Source organism: Solanum dulcamara, chromosome 7 (assembly GCF_947179165.1).
Source record: "Solanum dulcamara chromosome 7, daSolDulc1.2, whole genome shotgun sequence".
In the NCBI taxonomy this organism is placed as follows: domain Eukaryota; kingdom Viridiplantae; phylum Streptophyta; class Magnoliopsida; order Solanales; family Solanaceae; genus Solanum; species Solanum dulcamara.
Window position 1 is genome coordinate 5,920,948 of NC_077243.1, and position 19,935 is coordinate 5,940,882.

At 33.7% G+C, this 19,935-nt stretch overlaps 3 protein-coding genes across 4 annotated transcripts; 1 reads left to right on the plus strand and 2 right to left on the minus strand.

Moving 5' to 3' along the window:
• Positions 1-1,039: 1,039 nt before the first annotated feature.
• LOC129895607 (uncharacterized) lies at positions 1,040-4,633 on the minus strand. Its single transcript, XM_055971337.1, has 5 exons — positions 4,156-4,633; positions 3,914-4,034; positions 2,932-3,149; positions 2,428-2,601; positions 1,040-1,422 (listed from the first exon to the last, which is right to left on the minus strand). Exons 1-5 carry the CDS (start codon positions 4,333-4,335, stop codon positions 1,336-1,338), a joined length of 780 nt encoding a protein of 259 aa, XP_055827312.1. The 5' UTR covers positions 4,336-4,633; the 3' UTR covers positions 1,040-1,335.
• A 1,033-nt stretch (positions 4,634-5,666) lies between these two features.
• LOC129895608 (uncharacterized) lies at positions 5,667-7,462 on the minus strand. Of its 2 annotated transcripts, none has more exons than XM_055971338.1 (3): positions 7,247-7,462; positions 7,004-7,161; positions 5,667-6,548 (listed from the first exon to the last, which is right to left on the minus strand). In XM_055971338.1, exons 1-3 carry the CDS (start codon positions 7,273-7,275, stop codon positions 5,827-5,829), a joined length of 909 nt encoding a protein of 302 aa, XP_055827313.1. In that variant the 5' UTR covers positions 7,276-7,462; the 3' UTR covers positions 5,667-5,826. The 2 variants fall into 2 exon arrangements, with proteins under 2 accessions (XP_055827313.1, XP_055827314.1); XM_055971339.1 differs by having other exon boundaries at positions 5,667-6,545; positions 7,247-7,459.
• A 3,430-nt stretch (positions 7,463-10,892) lies between these two features.
• LOC129895470 (PTI1-like tyrosine-protein kinase At3g15890) lies at positions 10,893-16,236 on the plus strand. Its single transcript, XM_055971193.1, has 4 exons — positions 10,893-11,385; positions 11,631-11,778; positions 14,934-15,196; positions 15,348-16,236. The coding sequence occupies exons 1-4, from the start codon at positions 11,342-11,344 to the stop codon at positions 15,994-15,996; spliced, it is 1,104 nt and encodes a 367-aa protein (XP_055827168.1). The 5' UTR covers positions 10,893-11,341; the 3' UTR covers positions 15,997-16,236.
• The last annotated feature ends 3,699 nt before the right edge of the window (positions 16,237-19,935 follow it).

Consider the following 19,935-nt stretch of genomic DNA (forward strand, 5'->3'; position numbering starts at 1 on the left):
TTTGAATCTAAAAGCTACACTTCTAATACCCTTGTTTCACAAAACTTTTCAAGGTTGATGTACTGTAATAATAAAACTACTTGAATATTTATTATACTTTATTTTTCAGACAACTAGAACACTAGATATTTAGGCATCACCAATTATTTCATTATGTACTAGTCAAAACTTGAAGCTCGGTATAGAAAAAGAAAAAATCACGAATTGCAATTTTGAGAGCAAATATCACAGCCACTTTTTTGGTTCCAAACAAAAAGTGTCTCATAGATAATGTTACGTTGGAGGTCAAAAGAAACTCGAGTGATAGGAAGGATTGAGTCTCGATTTTGTAGAATGATTGTGTCAACTTTAAACATTTGAGGAAATATTATCAAAAATTAATATCAATTATCTTTTAAGTACCAAATAGAAGGGGCTGGATAAAAGGATAATTACCCTGTATAATATGGAATGGTATGTTTTACCTTCTCGAGGGTATTTGGTCGACTTAAGATTCAAGATAAGTCGACTGAACGAACTTGTTTCAACCTTCATCTCTCTACCTAACTTTACCACCAAATAGAACCAGAATCAGTATGCAATTTGCCTCTGTTATCAATTCTTCATCAAATCCAGCTATTCTTGCTACATTTCAATCAGAACTCAACCAAGTGCGGTGCCTTGTTACCAGAGAAGATCAAACACTAGTGTAATCTTGTTGCCATAGAACTAAACGAGGGTAATACCTCTGATCTCACATTGATCCGACACCATGAAGAGGAAAATGCCCTTCAGCACAGCCAGCACCGACTCCCAGTGCTGGAGGACTAAAACCCCAGCGTGAACCAGTAATACATTTGCCAACCTAATGGCACTACTCAATATCTGTGTCATCATCGAGCCCCCTCCTCAGACACAGGAAAACAAATAGACAGAATTCAATTCATCCATCGCAAAAAAAAAAAAAATTATAGAACAAAGTGAGCCTGTTAATAGAGAACAGGTTATGAAGTGGGTGATTTTGCATCAAAAATGACTTAAAGAGGCATTGGAATATGAATAGCAGAAAACGAAATTATAGCATAGTATATTTTATAGCCAGTTTCCTGATATCACTTTAATACTAGCACATTTGAGGCCTTCGCCATTTGGATGATGTCCAGTCCAACACTTCTTACTTGACCAGGGTCATCCACCAAAGTGGCTTCAACTCATCACGCAAACCGTTTCTCAATCTAATAATAAAAACAATATTAATTTAGAATTCGCTTAACACATCCTATGTCACAGCTATCAAGATGCCAACAGGCTTCTTTCTTTGTATGTTCCACAGCTTTAACTGGACTGGTCTCAGCACTAGAAGATGTCTGGATGGAAGCGTCCCGGAATAGAGTTGCTTTGCTGAGCCTGGCTCAAATGCATTGTCAAAGCATAATTATTCACCTGCAACGATGAACATTGAATTAGGAATAATGAGCAGACAATTTTGTTTGCGAACATTCCATGAAGAACACAGAAAGGGAACATAAGAATACTTTATTCTCTTATCTGCATACGATGGGGAGTTGTTCACAAAATTACTGAAGTACACAGAGTCTAAAGAACAAGGAGGAAAGTACAATACAGGTACACTGCAAAATAGCAGTAATGCATAATCTTTATGCCAGTATTTTCTTTTACCTAAAAATACAGGTGCTACTAGCTTGAAGTAATGACCATAGAACATTTCACCAGACAATATAGAAGTACACGTCAAGTAATGACCATAGAATATTTCACCAGACAACATAGAAGTACACTTCAATCATTTTTTTAAAGTAAAATCTTGCACTTCTCTCGATGATCTGCTCTGCTTCCAACATAATCAAGTATATAGCAGACATTCTTAAAGTAGAATTGTTACTCTTGAAGGTCTAGGGTATATAACATATATTATACTCCCTGTACCCCATTTTATAATACTCTTTGCATTTTGGTACGATAAGAGTATGTATTTGCAATTTCTTTTATGAAGTAAAATTCATTTAAAGCATCAAGCAGATGCAAAGGTTGCAAAACAGAGATTAAGTTGGTCTAATAATACAAGAAACTATTCTAAGAGGAGCTGACAAAATAAATTCACTTAGTTATCAAAATTAAACATCTCTCTATCAAACTAACTTTTCAGAACTATTAAATAATTTTTAACCACTACAAATATTACACAATAATTCAAGTACGTAGACATTGTGCCTATATTGATGACATGCCACGGAGGAAGTATATAACTGCAACGCAGACTATGCAGTCTAACCAACTATAAATATCAGAATAAATGTTCATTAAAAAATATGAGAACCAAAATGCAATAAGACACCACCCATAAAAATAAATAATAAACTAAAAAGATCAGATGAAAAAAGGTGAGCCACATCAGGAAAAGTTGGTCTCTAAAGCTCCAGTTTTTACCTCGAGATTTTTTATTTGTTCCTGATATTGAGCGATCATCTGCTTCAATTGCTGCACTTCCTGGTTTCTATCATCATACTCTTTTTGCCGTTCAAGTTGGATGGCAATAGCACGTCTGAAAACGCCATTTTCTTTAAGATACACTTCAATTTGCTCCTTCAGCATCATATTTTCCTGAAAAAAGAAGCGATAAGGTCAACATCAAAAAGAATTGAAGGTGAATGTCAGATAATTAGGTCAACATGGTAAATTACTAAACATGAGTGTCATTGTTTGTACTCGAACCAATGAAGCACTAGACTACCGCGATAAAGAAAAGACATACTGCACTAAAAATGAAGCAGCATAGGTGTATTCGGCATATTTTTTTTGTCGAAAGTTTAGTAAATGTAGCAGAAAAGAGAAGTACATGAATCTCAGCAATTTCTCCTCCTACAATGACATTAAAATATTGTTCCAGCTCAAACCTACAGAGATCAAACGGCCACACTATCCACTACCAACCTTGTGAACATTTTGAGCTGCTTCTGCACCAGCATGAACGCTAATTGATTGCTCCAGGCTCTCCAACACTCTTGTGGCCCGAGCCCTGGCATCATCTACGCTTGTAGCACTCATCATTTCCCGGACCAGCAACTCCACCCATTCTGCACCATCAGCTGGAAGATTATTCTGAAGAAGACATTCAGATCGAACATCTGGCCCATTAGTTGGCTTTTCTCCTGCATGAGGATTGATTGATTAGGTTTGTGAATCACGGAAAATAGCATCGTAAACAAGAAGGACCAAAAAGTGGTGGAGACACAAAGGTGATCTTAACATCCTTATAATAATAGATATACATCAGAGGGCTACTTATCTAGAACACCTGAGAGCTCACATAAATAGTTTCATACTATTCCATAGAAACACATACAAGTAAAGACATGCAGCTATGGAGATAAAAGAAACACTTGCTATCTCATTTTAGTTTATTACTACCTTCTTGCTCATGTGTAACGGATGAAATGAGCTGGAATACAGCTGAATAGATATAGAGTATTCTTATAGCCAACCCCAACTAGTTTCGGTTTGAGGCTTCATCTATGACTGTTGATTGACAAGGTTAGAAACTATCCATAGAAGTATCTTTTAGAGACCATAAAAAACACAATAAATCCAATACCGATGTACCCATATAAGGCAGTCGCAAAACACCATTTGAGGTATATTAATGTTGATTCAACAACATTATTTATCAGCAAAATTTGATCATCCAACCATCTACTTCTGTTGCTGCAAGGCATAGAGTTGTACTTTTCCCAACAATTATGCAACACCATAAAATTAACGAGAGAATCAACACATTCTCGTACATGTATCTCGTTCCAACCTCATAAATGGGATATCAACGTAAATACAAGGAATAATAAGCAAGAAAAACAATTAAAAATCTGGAGCATCAAAAGAATCAGCCAACTAGGGGAAATAATTATTGGATGCATACCTTTATCCATTTCTCCATCAGTAACTGTTTTAGCATCGGCATACACAAGGTGAAGCTCGTGTAACCTCTTAATAGCAGCATCCAAGTCATTGCCGCACTCTTCCAAAGCTTTCTCAATAAGCTGAACAGTACATCATATATATTAGAAATTGTTATAAAAGGAAAACAATCAATTGGGTCTCTGCACGTAGTATTATCACAATCAAAAGATTACTAAAAGAAGATAAGGAAAATGAGAAAACCTGATTGTCCATATCAGGAAACAAATGTCTCAGCTGATCGATCAAACTGGACGAGAACCGGACCGGAGAAGTGGAGGAAGAACAACGAAGCTTCTTTGAAACAGGCGGCGACGCTGATGTCGGCGACGGCGATTGTAAATCTTCGAAGAAAGATCTCTTGCCGCAGACAATTGCAGACATTGTTTAATCTCCGTCTGCCGCTTGGCAGATCAAAGATATTTCCTGATTATATGAAATTGGAATTGGAATTGGAATTGGGATTGGGATTAGGGTTTTGTGAGTTGAGAGGTTTCGGGATTCGAAGCTTTTCTTGAGGTATACTCTTTTTCAGCATTGGTGGGTTTGGTTCCTCTTTTTATATAGTGGAGATGAGAAGGTGTGTCCACGAACACGCGCTTAAAGGGGAGAGTGTTTGAATGTCCTTCCGGAAATTCATGGTGGAGATTGTGGAAGTACACCATCATGTTGCCGCAGCGAATGTTTGAAATACAAGGATTTATTTTCTTTTAATATAATGGACGATTTCGAGAAATAAGAGAAAACAATAAGGTTGAAATGTTAATTATTTAGGATTTTTTTTTATTTCTATCGAAATAGTTATTTTTTAAAAGTTTAAGGAATTTATTTTTTTAGGGCACGTCTTTTTGAGATTGATCTCACGGGTGCTTCGGCCAACATCTCCTTGACGCGTTCTTTCTTTTCTTCTCCTTTCTCCCGCTCTTTCTCTCCCAGGGCTACAAGAGCCGACTACTCTAGGGCTCTTTCTTGTTGGTTTTTTGTATGTCTATTTTTCAGGTGTTACCAGCAGCTTTCCACCAATAACGTGGACCGTACAATTTCGGTGTTGATGTAGCTTAATTAAGGTGTTAGTTCGGTGGACAACAAATCGAGTTCAAGTTGTACAACCAAGTTCTGGACCATCCGCTTCTCTTTCTTACTATTACATACAGGGCAAGATGGTTTTGTTTTTGTCTCTATTTGGCATGGAGAACGAGGATTATGATAGAACATTAATAAATAGTTGGTATTGTCGCACTTCTAGCAATGTAATTTAGGTACCACGTAATTTTTCTCTCTCTAGTGTATATTAATATTTGTTACTATTATTGTTCTGTTGTCTCTTTTTCTTAATTACTTTCCTACTTTTTTTAGCCGATGATTGATCGAAAACAATCTCTCTCCCCACAAAGATAGAAGTAGTGTTTGCATACATCTTATCATTTTCAGAGCTCTTTTGTGACATTACACTAGACATGTTATTGTTCTTTTCCTAAAAAAGAAGAAGTTTCAAAAATATTTTGACCAACAAAATATATGGAAATCTTAGGCATTTCCCTTTGTACCAAATACACCTTATTAGAAACTTACTTGTTGAGTCAATGTGTCAAACCTCTCTACAATATTTTATTTATTTTGACGTTAATTTTTTTGCTTATTATATAGATCAGTGTCTACCACATGTATTTGATAGTGCGCAACGTAAACTCTTTTAATAAAAAAAAAGGACAAGATAAGAATTAACGGTAGTAATACTTGTATATCATTTTCACAATACAAAAAATTGAAGTGTCAGGATTTGAAATATTAGAAGTATACGCGGAAATAGCCCTATAGACTACCTAATTGCAATTGAATATCATATAAATTCTTCTTAATACTCAAATGGGCCTACTACTTCAATGGGCTAGCAGACTTCAGGGCTTTAGTACGTATAGAAACTGGGCCTTGCTGCAATTTGTGTTGCGTAGCCCATTGATGAACCAAGTCTTGAATTCCAGCAAAAGCAACCAAGAACTCTGCGGCATCTGTTCTGTTTAACACCTTCTTCACTGCCGTTTCCATTGCCTTTAGCCTCAAATTTTGTGCCTTGGTAATGACCCTATGGATCTTCTTAAACTCAGATTGAATACAAGCCATTGCAGGCTCACCCTTTTGGGCCTCTTTTTTTGGTCCAAATGGGAGGTGAAAGATACAATTGGACTGAATCTCAGCCATTTCCTCATCAATCACTGCCTCCTCGATTCGCAACTCGTTGATCAATTGGGGCAATGCCACTTCAATGGCAACTGAATCTGGTGAAGATTTTGAAAGACCAGATGAGTGGGATAAGTATTGAAGAAGGTCCAAGATTGTTGAGGGCCGCCAATCGCCTAACCAAGTAAATGTGGCTAGTTCTGGTGATGGAGTCCATTTAGGCATGATCAATTGGGCTACATCTTTGAGCTTTGTTGGGACTATAGACCTCTTGTATTGGGCTCGAAAACGATTGAGTTCTTCTTCAATGAGTCCATCGACAGCCCATCTTGCTTTGAGTTGTTTCTCTAGCCTTGTTGCTCTGTTAATCTGCTCACGCCTCCATAGCCCCTGTCTTTCGGAAGAAAACTCTTCCCCTGCTTAAATTACCGTTCGAAAAATTAATCTGAAGTATAACGAATCTAAGAAATATCTTTAATGTATAACAAACTGCCAATGGATGAATCCACATAAAATTTCAAGTAATGAGAAGAGAAAACAGAAAATCCTCCAAATCATTAATGGGTTCCTGAAAATTTTCAAGAAAACAGAGAATTCTCTAAATCATTAATGGGTTCCTGTAATCTTTTCAAGAAAACAGAGTATTCTCTAAATCATTAATGGGTTCCTGTAATCTTTTCAAGAAAACAGAGTATTCTCTAAATCATTAATGGGTTCCTAAAAATTCTACTGAACGGTTTAAAAATCTGTAATTCCATACGAAAGAATGGAACTTTAACCCAAATGCCAGTTTCTTGATTCCATACTATAGTCTATGAAGGGAGGGAAAAAAGAAGAGAAAAAAGCAGAAACTGGGAAAGGAAATGCGTTCTACCTCGTGTGGTGGATTCCCATTTTTGTACTGCCTTGCAAATCACAGGTGTGCTGATTCTCTCGAAGTCGATGATCTCATCGTTTTCGTATTCATCTTCAAGTACTGACTTTCCTTTCTTAGAATTGACATCTACGTAATGAGTTCCTTTGAATTGCTTCCTGCCATTGTAACAGAATGGTGAAATGAAAGACAAGAGGAATCAGTGTGAAGCAAAAGAAGGGGAAAAATTAACAAGAAACGTACAATATGGGCAGAGAAGAAGGCCGCTTCATTTTTCTTCGTTTGCTCTGTTTTCTCTCAAAGAGTCGAAATTGTGAAATTTCAATTACATGTGGAGTCGCAAACAGGAGTATATTTACTAAATGAAACTATGATGCAATGTCAGTTATGATCGTTAAGGAGGACCGCGCGTACCCTGAGGCAAAATTGAGCAATTTCTTCGATGATAAGAATATATTTGAGACTAAATTAGAATCGAGGGCAAAGTTATTTTTTTCCCCATAATTAAGGGCAAATCTGAGTCAATCTACTAACGATAGGGACGTATTTAGTACTACTAAATTCCAACAGAATTGTTTTATTTTTTATATATTTTTTGGAAAATTCTAAAAAAATTCGCAAACGCTATAATCTTTGTCATAGAATCTGTCTTTCGAGTGAGTGCTTTGTACGCATTGAATAAATTTCTCACTGTGCAATCGCTCATAAATTACAGGAGATGTAAAACGCACTAAATAAACCTCATGCGATGAACTAGATTGAGAAGACATTATTAGGGAGTTCGTGGAAGCCTCCCCTCAAACCAACTCGAGCACACCCGAATGTGCTCTATTTTCTATACTTAAAGGGGCATTTTTTTTACCTTTTTCTCTTTTTCCTTTTTAGCTGGTCTATAAAAATCTGGTTCAACATGTATTGTTTTATCATTTTAAATTACAACTGTTAAAAATTTAATTACAGTAACACGTGGGACTGGGTCAGAGCAGTATCAATTGATTGCCTAATTATAGTAATAAACTAATGTTGAAGAGAATAAATTTTGTCTTGTACTAAAACAGTTGGTAATATGGAGTAGTATTTCAATTCTGACATAAATGATTGGTAGGCAATAGGCATACCTACCAAGTAAAGAAGTAGTATTTTGCCTTGGTAAATATGTTCGTAAATATCTTCTTATTATACAGGGTATAAATATTGGACCCACTAGAGTTAACATTTACACATGATAATGGGATAATTATCGTTTATGGTTTTGTATTCTGATTTCAAATCTTTTGAGTCAAAATTTTTATTGAAATTCGCCTTTTTACCTTATAAAGATAAACATAAAATTTACATATATTCTATTTTTTAGATTTAATTTGTAATTGTTGTTATTGATCATTGTGACTCAAATGTTGATGTTTTTGGTTCTAAAAGGTGTGAATTAAAAATGAAAGGTTATGATTTTTTAAAAAAATTGTGACTTTTTTTTGAAAGGTTATGACTTTTCGAAAGAACTGTGACATTTTCGATAAGGCACATAAATAATTGTTCATACTACTCTTTGTTGTCTATAGATAAAGAGTTTTTCTCTCATTTCTAACAGTGAGTTTTTTACACTTCTCCTTTTCCTGTGCTAAGAATTTTAGCTTTTATTATCGTTTAGTGGTTTGCTGACATCGTAATTTTAAGTATCGATACATCAAGTAAAATTATTCTATTCTAAAAGGATATTAAAGCGCAGTTTACCGAGTAAAAAGATGTTACTACAATACATTATGGCTTTGCATGAGGGCCCCATATCACGTGACTGTGGCCAAGTTGCATAGAGTTTGTGTTCTTCAATAATTTGTTTAGCAAACCAAAACGTAATTAATTATAATCTTTTCTACTTTCAAAATCTCGACATTTTCTTGTTATTCTCTAGTGTTACTAGAATAATGACTACCTAGAAGACATACATGCGATGCTATTCAGATCATTGATACTTATCACACAACGTTATCTTGTCCTTAATATTTTTGATTTATTAAATTATGACTTCTTACGATAATTTATAATTACATCAAAAATATAATATCAGTACATATCAATGTTTTAAAAGAAAAAAACATAATGCAGGACATTTTATTTAATACGGAGCAAGGCATAAACTTCGAGACACATAGCATAAGTCTCATGAATCCTTAATTTTTTAATTTATGATATACTAAAATAATATAATAATGCAAAAAAAAATATAAAAGAAATTAAATGCATTAATAGATTCATAAAAAACAAAACTTCTAATATGAGATGAAATTAAGGCAAGTAATTTAAAACGGGTTAAGGATTGATTCCATGTATAACCCCTAAAAACTAAGAAGTGCTTTGAGTCTCTTTCGACTGACCATATACATGTCTTGATTTCATCGTATATATCCTCGATCGCCTAATGTATGCTACATATATCGTTGTATATCTCTAGTCTCCAAACATCTTCATATATAGAACCTCTTTTAAGACTTTTTTGTTAATCTTTTTAGGTCAATAAATATCATATGTAAATCAATTCAAAAATAATTTATTTTTTATGTTTATATAATTAAGAATAGACCATTATGAATTTGCGAAGGGTACCGATTTTTTTGAAAAGGTCATGTTATCTCTTTTTAGTATTAAATTGTTTCGAAAGTAGCCACTTTTGCCAATGAAATAGAAGATGCCACTCAATTATTTAAGTTTGATTAATGGAGACATAGTGTCTGGATTCAATTAATTAAACGAAGCTGCTGAGAGTGATGTTACTTTGTCACATAAAGTTGAACTGTTTGATGTAATAAAGAAGACTAATGACAGTTCAACCAATGCTTAACTTGCCCTTTAAGCTATATGGACTACTCTAGAGTTCTCTGTGTATGCCTTTACTTGTGTGGAATTGCAATTACAGTTATTTTTCTCTATTTTTCTCACTCTCAAGTATAAGCAGGCATTTGATCATGCATTTCAAATATTTTTATTTTATTTGAATTTTTTATAGTTAGAATTGAAGATAAAGTGTTAGCTTATATTTTTTTGCAAAAAAATATTTGAAATAAGTTCATGTTTGAATATACTTAGATACAATTTCAAAAGCAAAAAACAAATTGGAAAAGAGGTGCTAAGTTGTTTTACCAAATTGGAAAAGAGGTGCTAAGTTGTTTACCAAATTTGAAATACAATATTTGGAAAAAATGTGAATACACCCACAGTTTAAATTCGTTTGTTTTACTTTTTTCTTTTTAGTTTGTTTAGAAAAAAGAATGTGTGTTTTTTTCCTTTTTTTGACAATTTTTAATTTTAACTTTACATGTGACATGTTTAAAATCATAAGTTTTAAAAAATATTTTGGTACATTTTACAAATTTTTAGTTTAAGAGCACACGATTCAATTTCTTTTTGTACATTTTTAAATATTATGTCAAGTCAAAATCAAACAAAATTGAAAAGGAAGGAGTAATTTTCTTGGTCAAATGAATTGTTAACCTAAAGTTGACTTTTGATTTATTTTTGTTATTTTAATTTAAAAATAAATCTATTTTAATTTTAATCAAATACTCCAAAAATATTAAAAAGTTATATTAACTTAAAATTACCTAAAATAAATCAATTCAAACGACACCCAAACTGTAAATACGTTTGTCTAAATAGTGCCACACTACATTTGGAAGTGTCTAACTGTTAAAGAAGGCAGTGAGGGAAGTACGATGATATGGTCTCATTGTGTGCCTAAAAGGAAGCGTAATTAATGAGAATAGGCCCCCTTCCCTTTCCATTGGATCCGGGCTTAGAGGGAAGTTTGAAAATAAAGAGCGCTACTGCGTAAAACAGTGACCAATGAAAAAACAAAAACATAAACATTAGTCCAAAGGTAAAACAGCGACTTAACCCTGCCACCCAGCATAATCTTCTTTTGCCCATTCTCCCATCTCACCAAAACCACTTTCGTTTTTTCAACAAAAAGGAGAAAATTCAATAGACTCCGATTGGCAAAAAAGCATTCCCATTTGGAATCTACTACTACTATTTTTTTCCTTCTTTCTTTCTCTCTCTCTCTCTAGTTTTTTGTTTTTTTTTTAATAATCTTTCGGTTCTGAAATTGCTTTGATTGGAATGGAGTTTTCTTCGCAGTAACGGAAATGAGGAAGCTTTATTTATCTTGAGCACACAGAAATAGTCAGATAAAGTGATTGCTGAGTACAGTTCATGGTTTTTTCTTCTTTTGTGCTATGGGGTTCTGAAGATTGATTCTTGATTGACCCGCTTGTTTTTTGAATTTGATATACACTTCTGTTATAAGAAAGTTGAGTACTTTAGGTGTTTCAAAATTCAAAAGCTATGGCTTTTTCGTCTATATTTTGCTGCGTCAAGGGTTCAGATCGGTATGTGTGTACTAAATTCGTTTGATTTCTTAAATTACACCTGGTATTGTTCTAATTAAGCTTTATGTTTAGCTACTTTTGCAAATTTTGTACTGGAATGTTCTAATTAGACACTGTTGCATTTGTTGAAAATATATTTTTGAATAGTTTTTTGTTGTGTGAATTTGGGAAATGCTGCCAATAAGTGCAGGAACTTATTTTTCCCCTTTTTTTTATGAATTAATTTTCGATTTGAAATGATACAGAAAGGGGCAAGCGAAGAAGCAGACAACATGGAGGGTTTTCTCTCTGAAGGAGTTGCACTCTGCTACAAATAATTTTAACTATGATAACAAGCTTGGAGAAGGTGGTTTTGGAAGTGTTTATTGGGGCCAGCTCTGGGATGGATCTCAGGTAATTCACATCTATAATGTTGAATGTCTTCTCGCTTATTGTTTTAAAATAAAAATAGCACTATATGTCTTGTTAACTAAGGGCAGCCCAGTACACAATGCATTTCGTGTTCACGCAAGGCCCAGGGAAGGGCCACACGCCAAGGGGTGCGCAGACATAAGTGACTCATTCCATATCTCAAACCCATGACCTATAGGTCACATGGTGACAACTCAACGTTGCTTTGCTTCAAGGCTCCCCTTTTCCTTGTTAACTGATTGGAGCAATTATATGAAAAATTCGGTAGAGTTGCTGGAACATTATTGGTACACTCGAGTCAATTCCTATATGTTTGATTTAAAAGTGGTGATTAATTTCCCATACAAGAGTTGGATCGTGGTCATTCACTTGGATTTAGGTATCTTAGAGGAATCTTTCCAAGTTAGTTGGTCGTGAGTTTGTGATTGTACTTATGACTGTTGATGATATAACAGGTTTCAAGCCCTAGCTTTTAAAGATATAACAGGTTTCAAGTCCTAGCTTTTAAAGAGATGAATCTTGAAGATCATTCTTTGGGTTGCTCATATCTCTTATTCCATGGTAGACACTTTGAAAAGAGGTTTCGGAAAACATTTAACAGTTTTTTCGTAGGAAAGCTTTACAATCTTTGTATAGTAAGGTCCAATCCCGCAACTAGGAAAGCTTTACAATCTTTGTATAGTAAGGTCCAATCCCGCAACAAGCTTTTTTGGAATGGGACGCAGTGTCAGCCTTAATGAACGAGCATCTTCAAAGTTACTGACTGCCTTTTGAGCCCCTCCCAAATGGACAGGAAGAAGAGATTAGACAGGAATTTACATTTTTCACTTGGGGAAATCTGGATTATTAGTAAACAACTTCCCCTCTCCCCTTCACAAAACCAAATATAAGGTAAAGGGCGTATGACTATGGTGATGTCACTAGCAAACACCATATGATGTTACCATTCTTTTCTCAAATGTATGTTTGCGACTTGAGTCACAACTAAGGTCATTACGATATCAAAGAGGATATAAGAGTTCACAGTTTATTCTTAAACGGCAGTGGCATTAGTAGTCAAAAGTTCCTCTATTCAAAAATGGTTGTTCATTCCCTTTCCTCGTTTCTACAATCCCCTCCTCTCTGTTTTTTATGTTTATTTGGACTACTTTTGCATTTTTCAAATCATAAATGATACATAAAGTAAAGGGACTTGCGGATTTGTTCTCCATCATCTAATGCAATGCTCAAAAGTGGCATGCGTGCAGTAGGACTGGTATTAGAACAATGAAAATAAATTTAGATATGGTTAAACGGGCTAAAGAGACATTCCTAGACTGTCTGATCTACAATTTGTGCACAGTATTGTGACTTTACTCGGTTCAATATTCTTAACTTAAAACTTAAGCTAAAAGAAGTATGTGCATAGGAGCGTCTTTCCACTTATAACCGGTTACGTAGGAATTCAAACCACATTTTGGTTGGAGGCTGCATGTAAGCTATTCTGCTGACTTTTCATTGCAGTGTAAAAAGGTATACGAAGGATCGCTTCTTTCCCCTTTTCACTTACTTCAACCCGAAAAGGGAAATGGATCTCTTCTTTGTTTGATTCACTGGCCTTCTCTCATCAGATAGGGAAAACCAGTATCTAGGTTGCTTAAAGAGATAGTAAAACACATCTAACTGTGTCTTTGAAATGTAGATCCTTTTTCTGTGATCCAATTAATTTGGAATTGAGCGGTGATTAGTTGATTGATAGTTTGGTCCAAAATTAGATCGGTTTGGAACTAGAAGTCCAATTCAACTGAAGGTAGGTTTTGTTTATGTGAAATGTATTATACCATTGTTCACATCCCAATAATGGCAAGATCAGTTGAATTCACACCATTTGCCTAATCCAGGTGGGTGGAGTTACCACATACCTGAGCTGGGTCGGAGGTTGTACGTTCTCAAGGATTAGTCAAGATGCTGACCTGGACAGTACCTTTATTTTGGGGGTAGGGGTTTGGGGTGGAAGGGAGGCAGCGTTAGGAAATTCCAATTGTCTTGCTTATATTACTTTATGTCAGAAACAGGTTCTACCCACTCTACCCTCCCCATACCCCACTTTGTGGGATTACGCTGGGTATGTTATTGTTGATGTTGTTATATTACTTTACGGTATTAAATCCATTATCTGGCACTAATCATTCTTAAAACTTAAGTTTACAGGATAACTGTTTTCAGTCCCTGTTTCTCCCTTCCATAAACCTTCTACTTGACCAGTTTGTTAGGTTAAGAAACTTTTTTTCAGTTTATAAATATGTTTGGGATCTGTTATGATTCTTTCATGCTTTAATTTGATAATAACTTGCAATTCTGAATGGGATATCAGTATTTTACTTTGCCATATATTCCTCATCTTAGTGCTATTGATTCTTTAGAATTTTCTGGAAAAGTCCATCATTGTTTCACCTCTCTCCTATCTCACTACTTCTCTAATCTGATTTTCTGGTTTCTTGTTGGTACTGCTTTTGTTAAGACTCTCTAAAGCTACTATCTATCTTCCAGCAAGTATTGATCTCAAAACTGAGTCTAATTTCCATTTTCTCGCCGTAACAAATGCTTTATAAATGAAACTTATCATTCTAAAGCTAGAAGATTTTTTTAAAATTATCTACTGGATCCATGGCATCTGTGTTTTAGAGATAAAAACTGTATATACGCTATATCACCCTGGGGGCATTGGGCATTCTATGCCTGCCGCTTGTGGTGGTTCTGTTGAAAAGAAGCCCCAGCCCCCCTTCTCCCAGGAACAAAAGGGAAAAAAGATAAAGAAATGAAATAAATAAGAAGAAGATACTTCTGCTGAAACCATGACATGGAATGCTTCTGTTGGAAAAGGGAGGTGGACTAGGAATATGTGCAAGTGGTATGTCCATTTGTGTGCGCTTGCTTGCTTGTCTTCAAAAGATTCATTTCTTGAACCAACATATTTTGCTGAGGAACTATAATAAAAATTAAATAGTATGGGAGACTAGCAAAATATCTTTAAATTGAAAAGACATCACGTGCCACTGAAGTTTGAGTCCTTCCATACAATGTGTGTTACAATGAGTTGTAGAACTTCACCTACTGATCATAGGGTTGCGCTTTTCTTGATGGATACATATTTTCAGATAGCGGTCAAAAGGCTAAAGGTGTGGAGCAACAAAGCCGAGATGGAATTTGCTGTTGAAGTTGAAATTCTGGCTAGAGTACGACACAAAAATCTGCTAAGTCTACGTGGTTACTGTGCAGAAGGCCAGGAACGTCTGATCGTATATGATTACATGCCTAATTTAAGCTTACTTTCTCATCTTCACGGGCAGCATTCTGCTGAAAGCCTTCTTGATTGGAAACGACGAATGAATGTTGCAATTGGGTCTGCTGAGGGAATTTCGTAAGTATTGAACATCCTTGATCCTTCTTTCTGACTCCCCCCCCCCCCCCCCCCCCCACACACACAAAAACCCAACACTCCCTAGGCCCTCCTGGGTGTTACAGGATCTTATGTTTCCTCTTCATTTGTTTAACTCTAATGTGTATGACAGCTATCTACACCACCATGCGACCCCACACATCATCCACAGAGACATTAAAGCCAGCAATGTACTGGTCGATTCTAATTTCCAAGCCCAAGTTGCTGATTTTGGATTTGCAAAGTTCATCCCAGATGGTGCAACACATGTAACCACTAGAGTAAAAGGCACTCTAGGCTATCTTGCACCAGAATATGCAATGTTAGGGAAGGCATCGGAGAGCTGTGACGTCTACAGCTTTGGTATTCTTTTGCTAGAGCTTGCTAGTGGCAAGAAACCGATTGAGAAGCTCAATTTAACTGTGAAACGCACAATCACTGATTGGGCTCTACCGCTTGCGTGTGAAGGGAAGTTCAGTGAACTTGCAGACCCAAGGTTGAACGGAAACTACGTGGAGGAAGAATTGAAAAGAGTGGTTCTTGTTGCTCTCATTTGTGCTCAAAATCGACCTGAGAAGAGACCAACAATGCTTGACGTTGTTGAGCTACTGAAAGGAGAATCCAAAGAGAAATTCACAGCTTTGGAAAATGATGAAATGTTCAAGATTCCTCCAGCTGTGGATGATGATATTTCGTCAGGAGCAGAAGGCACTGCAGACTCTGCTGCTTCAGAGGAAAAAGAACCAAAACCAGAAATTGAAAAGGTAGAGGTACAAGCTTAAGAGAATGTGGGTAATTGATTGTGGCTTGTTCATATTGAATTTGTGTAGGACTTAATGTATTTTCCGGAGAAGACATACTGATATCCATTACGTGGAACAACAGGTACTTTTTTTTTTTTGAATTAGAAGTATCATTTCTTTGGGTTGTGCAGGTGTGGATGTTACTGTTCTGCTCGCCTTTCGTGTGATTTCTCGTGTAATATGTTGAACACAAGAAATGAAAACTGTTTATATGCTGAATGGTGTTTTTAAGTCTTCAGATCAGGTTGAAGTCAATTAAGTATATTGATTTGGCTTGGGCTCTCTACAGATATGCACATTGTTACAATGGCATTGTTAGGCCATACAAGTCATGGTAAATATTCCGTCCTAGCAAAAATTTTCTCATCTTCAAATATTTGTTTGATTGTTTTGATTTCGAAAATTTATCTTCAAAATATTTTAGGAGAAATTTTAACTGACAATTCACAATATTAAAAAAAGAAAATTCAAGTAAAATATATGTCCAAACATAATTTCAAGTTTTAAAAAATCATAACTTCAATAACTCAATTTTTCATAGTTTCTAACTTCAAAATCTATGGCTAAACAAGAGCATATCAAATACTCCATCTTCATTTCTTATCATACAAAGTATTTGATTTTCTTATGTTTCTTTGGTGGCTTATTTTCTCCAATTAATGTTTTAAATACATGTAATTTTATAAAAAATCATTAGTCAATAATAATAATAACTAATTATTTTTTAATATAATTCTAATATATATATATATATATATATATTAGATGGGATCAGAGAGAGTTGCTCGGATGGTAAATACCCTAACTTTCAAATCTAAGATTGTGAGATGGGTAAAATTCCCTTTTATTTTGAGTAAATTGTATATGTAAGAGATAACAGCCTGCTTAAGTTTGTCACGGGTTTGACTTAATTAGGTTTGAAATACAAAACATGTAAACTTTATAAAAATATTTAAATTGGCAAATCACCTGAAAAGTCAATAGTTGCTTTGACCTGCATCTTATATTTAGTGTATATATGTGTACACTTTTTGAATTTACTTGTTAAATTTTAATTTAGCATATTTATTTTTAAAAATAATGACTAATTGATAGGTTTCAAATATATTTACTCACTATATTTTTTAAAGAAATTAACTCAAATTAAATAAATTGAGAATATAATAGAAAAAAAATATCTTTTCTTAATTTGTTAAAAATATAAATAAAAGTAGAAATTAAAATAGAAAATATTTGATAAGTAAATTCAAGAGATGCTTCTTAACCTGCTTCTATCAATTATTGCTATTAATTGGCTATATCTCTCTATGGACAGGGTGTCATTTGTATAAAATCGCAATTGCATTAATGCACTCACTTTTCTTAATTTCTAACGCCCAAATCAAATAGTACAAAAATTAGTATAAGTGTGCACTCATAATCTAAAATGTACCGCTTATTATAAATTAACTAACTTGACAATTAATAAAGGGAAGGAGAATAAGAGAATATAAAGAGAGTATAATTGATTTTCTTGTTTTCATTTCTGTGTATTCATTCATGCCAAAAATATGGCAATTTATAGAATGAAAAGGAGTTAGAAAGATTAGGAAAAACTAATGGCAACATGCCCACTATGTAGAAAATGTCCACTATATAGAAAATGTCCATTATGTAGAAAATGACATCCATAACTTAACACTCCCCCTTGGATGTCCACATGTAATGAAAAATTCTAGTAAATGAATAAATATACATAGTTATCCTAAACATCTATAGATGTTGTGCCTCGTTAAAACCTTACTAAGAAAAATCCAATGAAAAAAAGTCTAGTGAAGAAAAAAGAGTACACACATTTGGTAATACGCCTTGAGTGCTGCCTCATTAAAAATCTTACCAGAAAAATCCAGTGGGACAAAACCTTGGTTAGGGTGACAATTAATAAAGGGAAGAAGAATAAGAGAATATAAAGAGAGTATAATTGATTTTCTCATTTTCGTTTCTGTGTATTCATTCATGCCAAAAATATGGCAATTTATAGAATGAAAAGGAGTTAGAAAGATGAGGAAAAACTAGTGGCAAAATGCCCACTATGTAGAAAATGACATCCATAACTTAACCACCCCTTTGGATGTCCAAGTGTAATAAAAAATTATAGTAAATGAATAAATATACATAGTTATCCTAAACATCCATAACATGTGAATATGTTTCTTCATAGTTGACTCCGGGTCTTTGAGAGAATCCTTGTGCAACAAGGCGTGCCTTGTATCTTACAATTTCATTTTTCTCATTTCGTTTTCGCACAAAAATCCATTTGTAACCAACTGGTTTTACACCTTCAGGGGTTTGGAGGACTACTAGTCAAAAAACCTCACGTTTAGCAAGTTAGTCTAATTCTGATTGAATTGTCTTTTGCCATTCTGGTCAATCACATCTACGTCGACATTCTTTGATACATTTAGGCTCAAGACTTTCACTATCTTGCATGAGGTTAATTGCAACATTATATGCAAAAACATTATCTACCGTAATTTTTGATCGATCTAGATTTATCTCATCACCGGTAGAATTTATTGAAAGTTCTTCATTCACTTGAGTTTCGGGCTCACTGATTTCTTCAGGAATATCAGGATTACTCAAAAATTAGTATAAGTGTGCACTCATGTAATCTAAAATGTACTACTCCCTTTATTTAAAAAGTACTACACCCTTTATAATTATACAAATGGTCAAAAAATATATTAGACCATATATTTTAAATGTTTTTTTTTTAAATAATAATATGTCAAATTAAATGGTGTCATTTAGAACAGAGTATAAGTTTTATGGTGTATTCAACTATTTCCTTTTTTTTGGGGGGGAAAAATTAAATTCATAAAAAAAAGTTAGTGCAATAAAATCTCATATGTTAGACAAAATTATCTCCAAACCTCCAATACACACACATTACACAACCAAATACTGAGAAGTTGATTAGTGATTTAAAGCATTAAGTTAGAGGGGTTAGTAAATTTTTAAAATGTCTATTATACTTTTTGATTGTCAAATTTTTTTTACTTCTTTAGAAATCTTGATATTTTTATTTTTTATTTAATGTAATGATTTTTTCATAAAAACATAAAAAATTGGTCAAAAAAGTGAAAAATACTAATTAAGTATATAAGTTAGTGATGTTCTATAATGAAGTAAATTAGCATAATAAGAAAATTAATTTTATTAATAATAATTAAAGCTCTAATATCTACTTATACAAGTGAATATAGTAGAGAATAATAATTATACAAATATATTTCAATGTAGAAAATTCAAATAATTAATTTAATTAAGGACAAAATTTTAAAGATTGTATTATTTAGATTTTAAATTATTTTAGATTGTGTCAATCAAAACTTGTTTATTTATATAGAAGAGAATACCCATCGCCATTTATATGAAATTAAAGAAATTTGCAATACCTTTTTATTTCTACCCTTAGTATTAATTAACTACATAAAATAGTAATAGTCAAATTTAAGATTTCAAAATATTATTAATAATGTTGTGTAGTAAAATACACATCTAATTAATTTTTTTAAGAGGTGTCATATATATCAAGAAGAATCAAGTAATATGAAACGCACAGAGTAAAAGAGTAGAGAAAAGAAAAATATACGTATGCATACATATACACACACTTAATGCATATTATATTAAAATAACGGTTATAAGAATAATATATTAAAATTTTGTGATAAATTCTTTAAAATATCATTTTTACTTATAATATCAAAGAACTAAAAGAAAAAATTATAAATATATGTGTTAAAAAATAAATTATATATAATATAAAGATATATTAAATAAATGTGATATAATAAAAATAAGATAGACAATGCATGAGATAAAAAGGGATTTTGATTATAGTTCGAAATTGAGGAAAAATTTAATTTTAAAAAT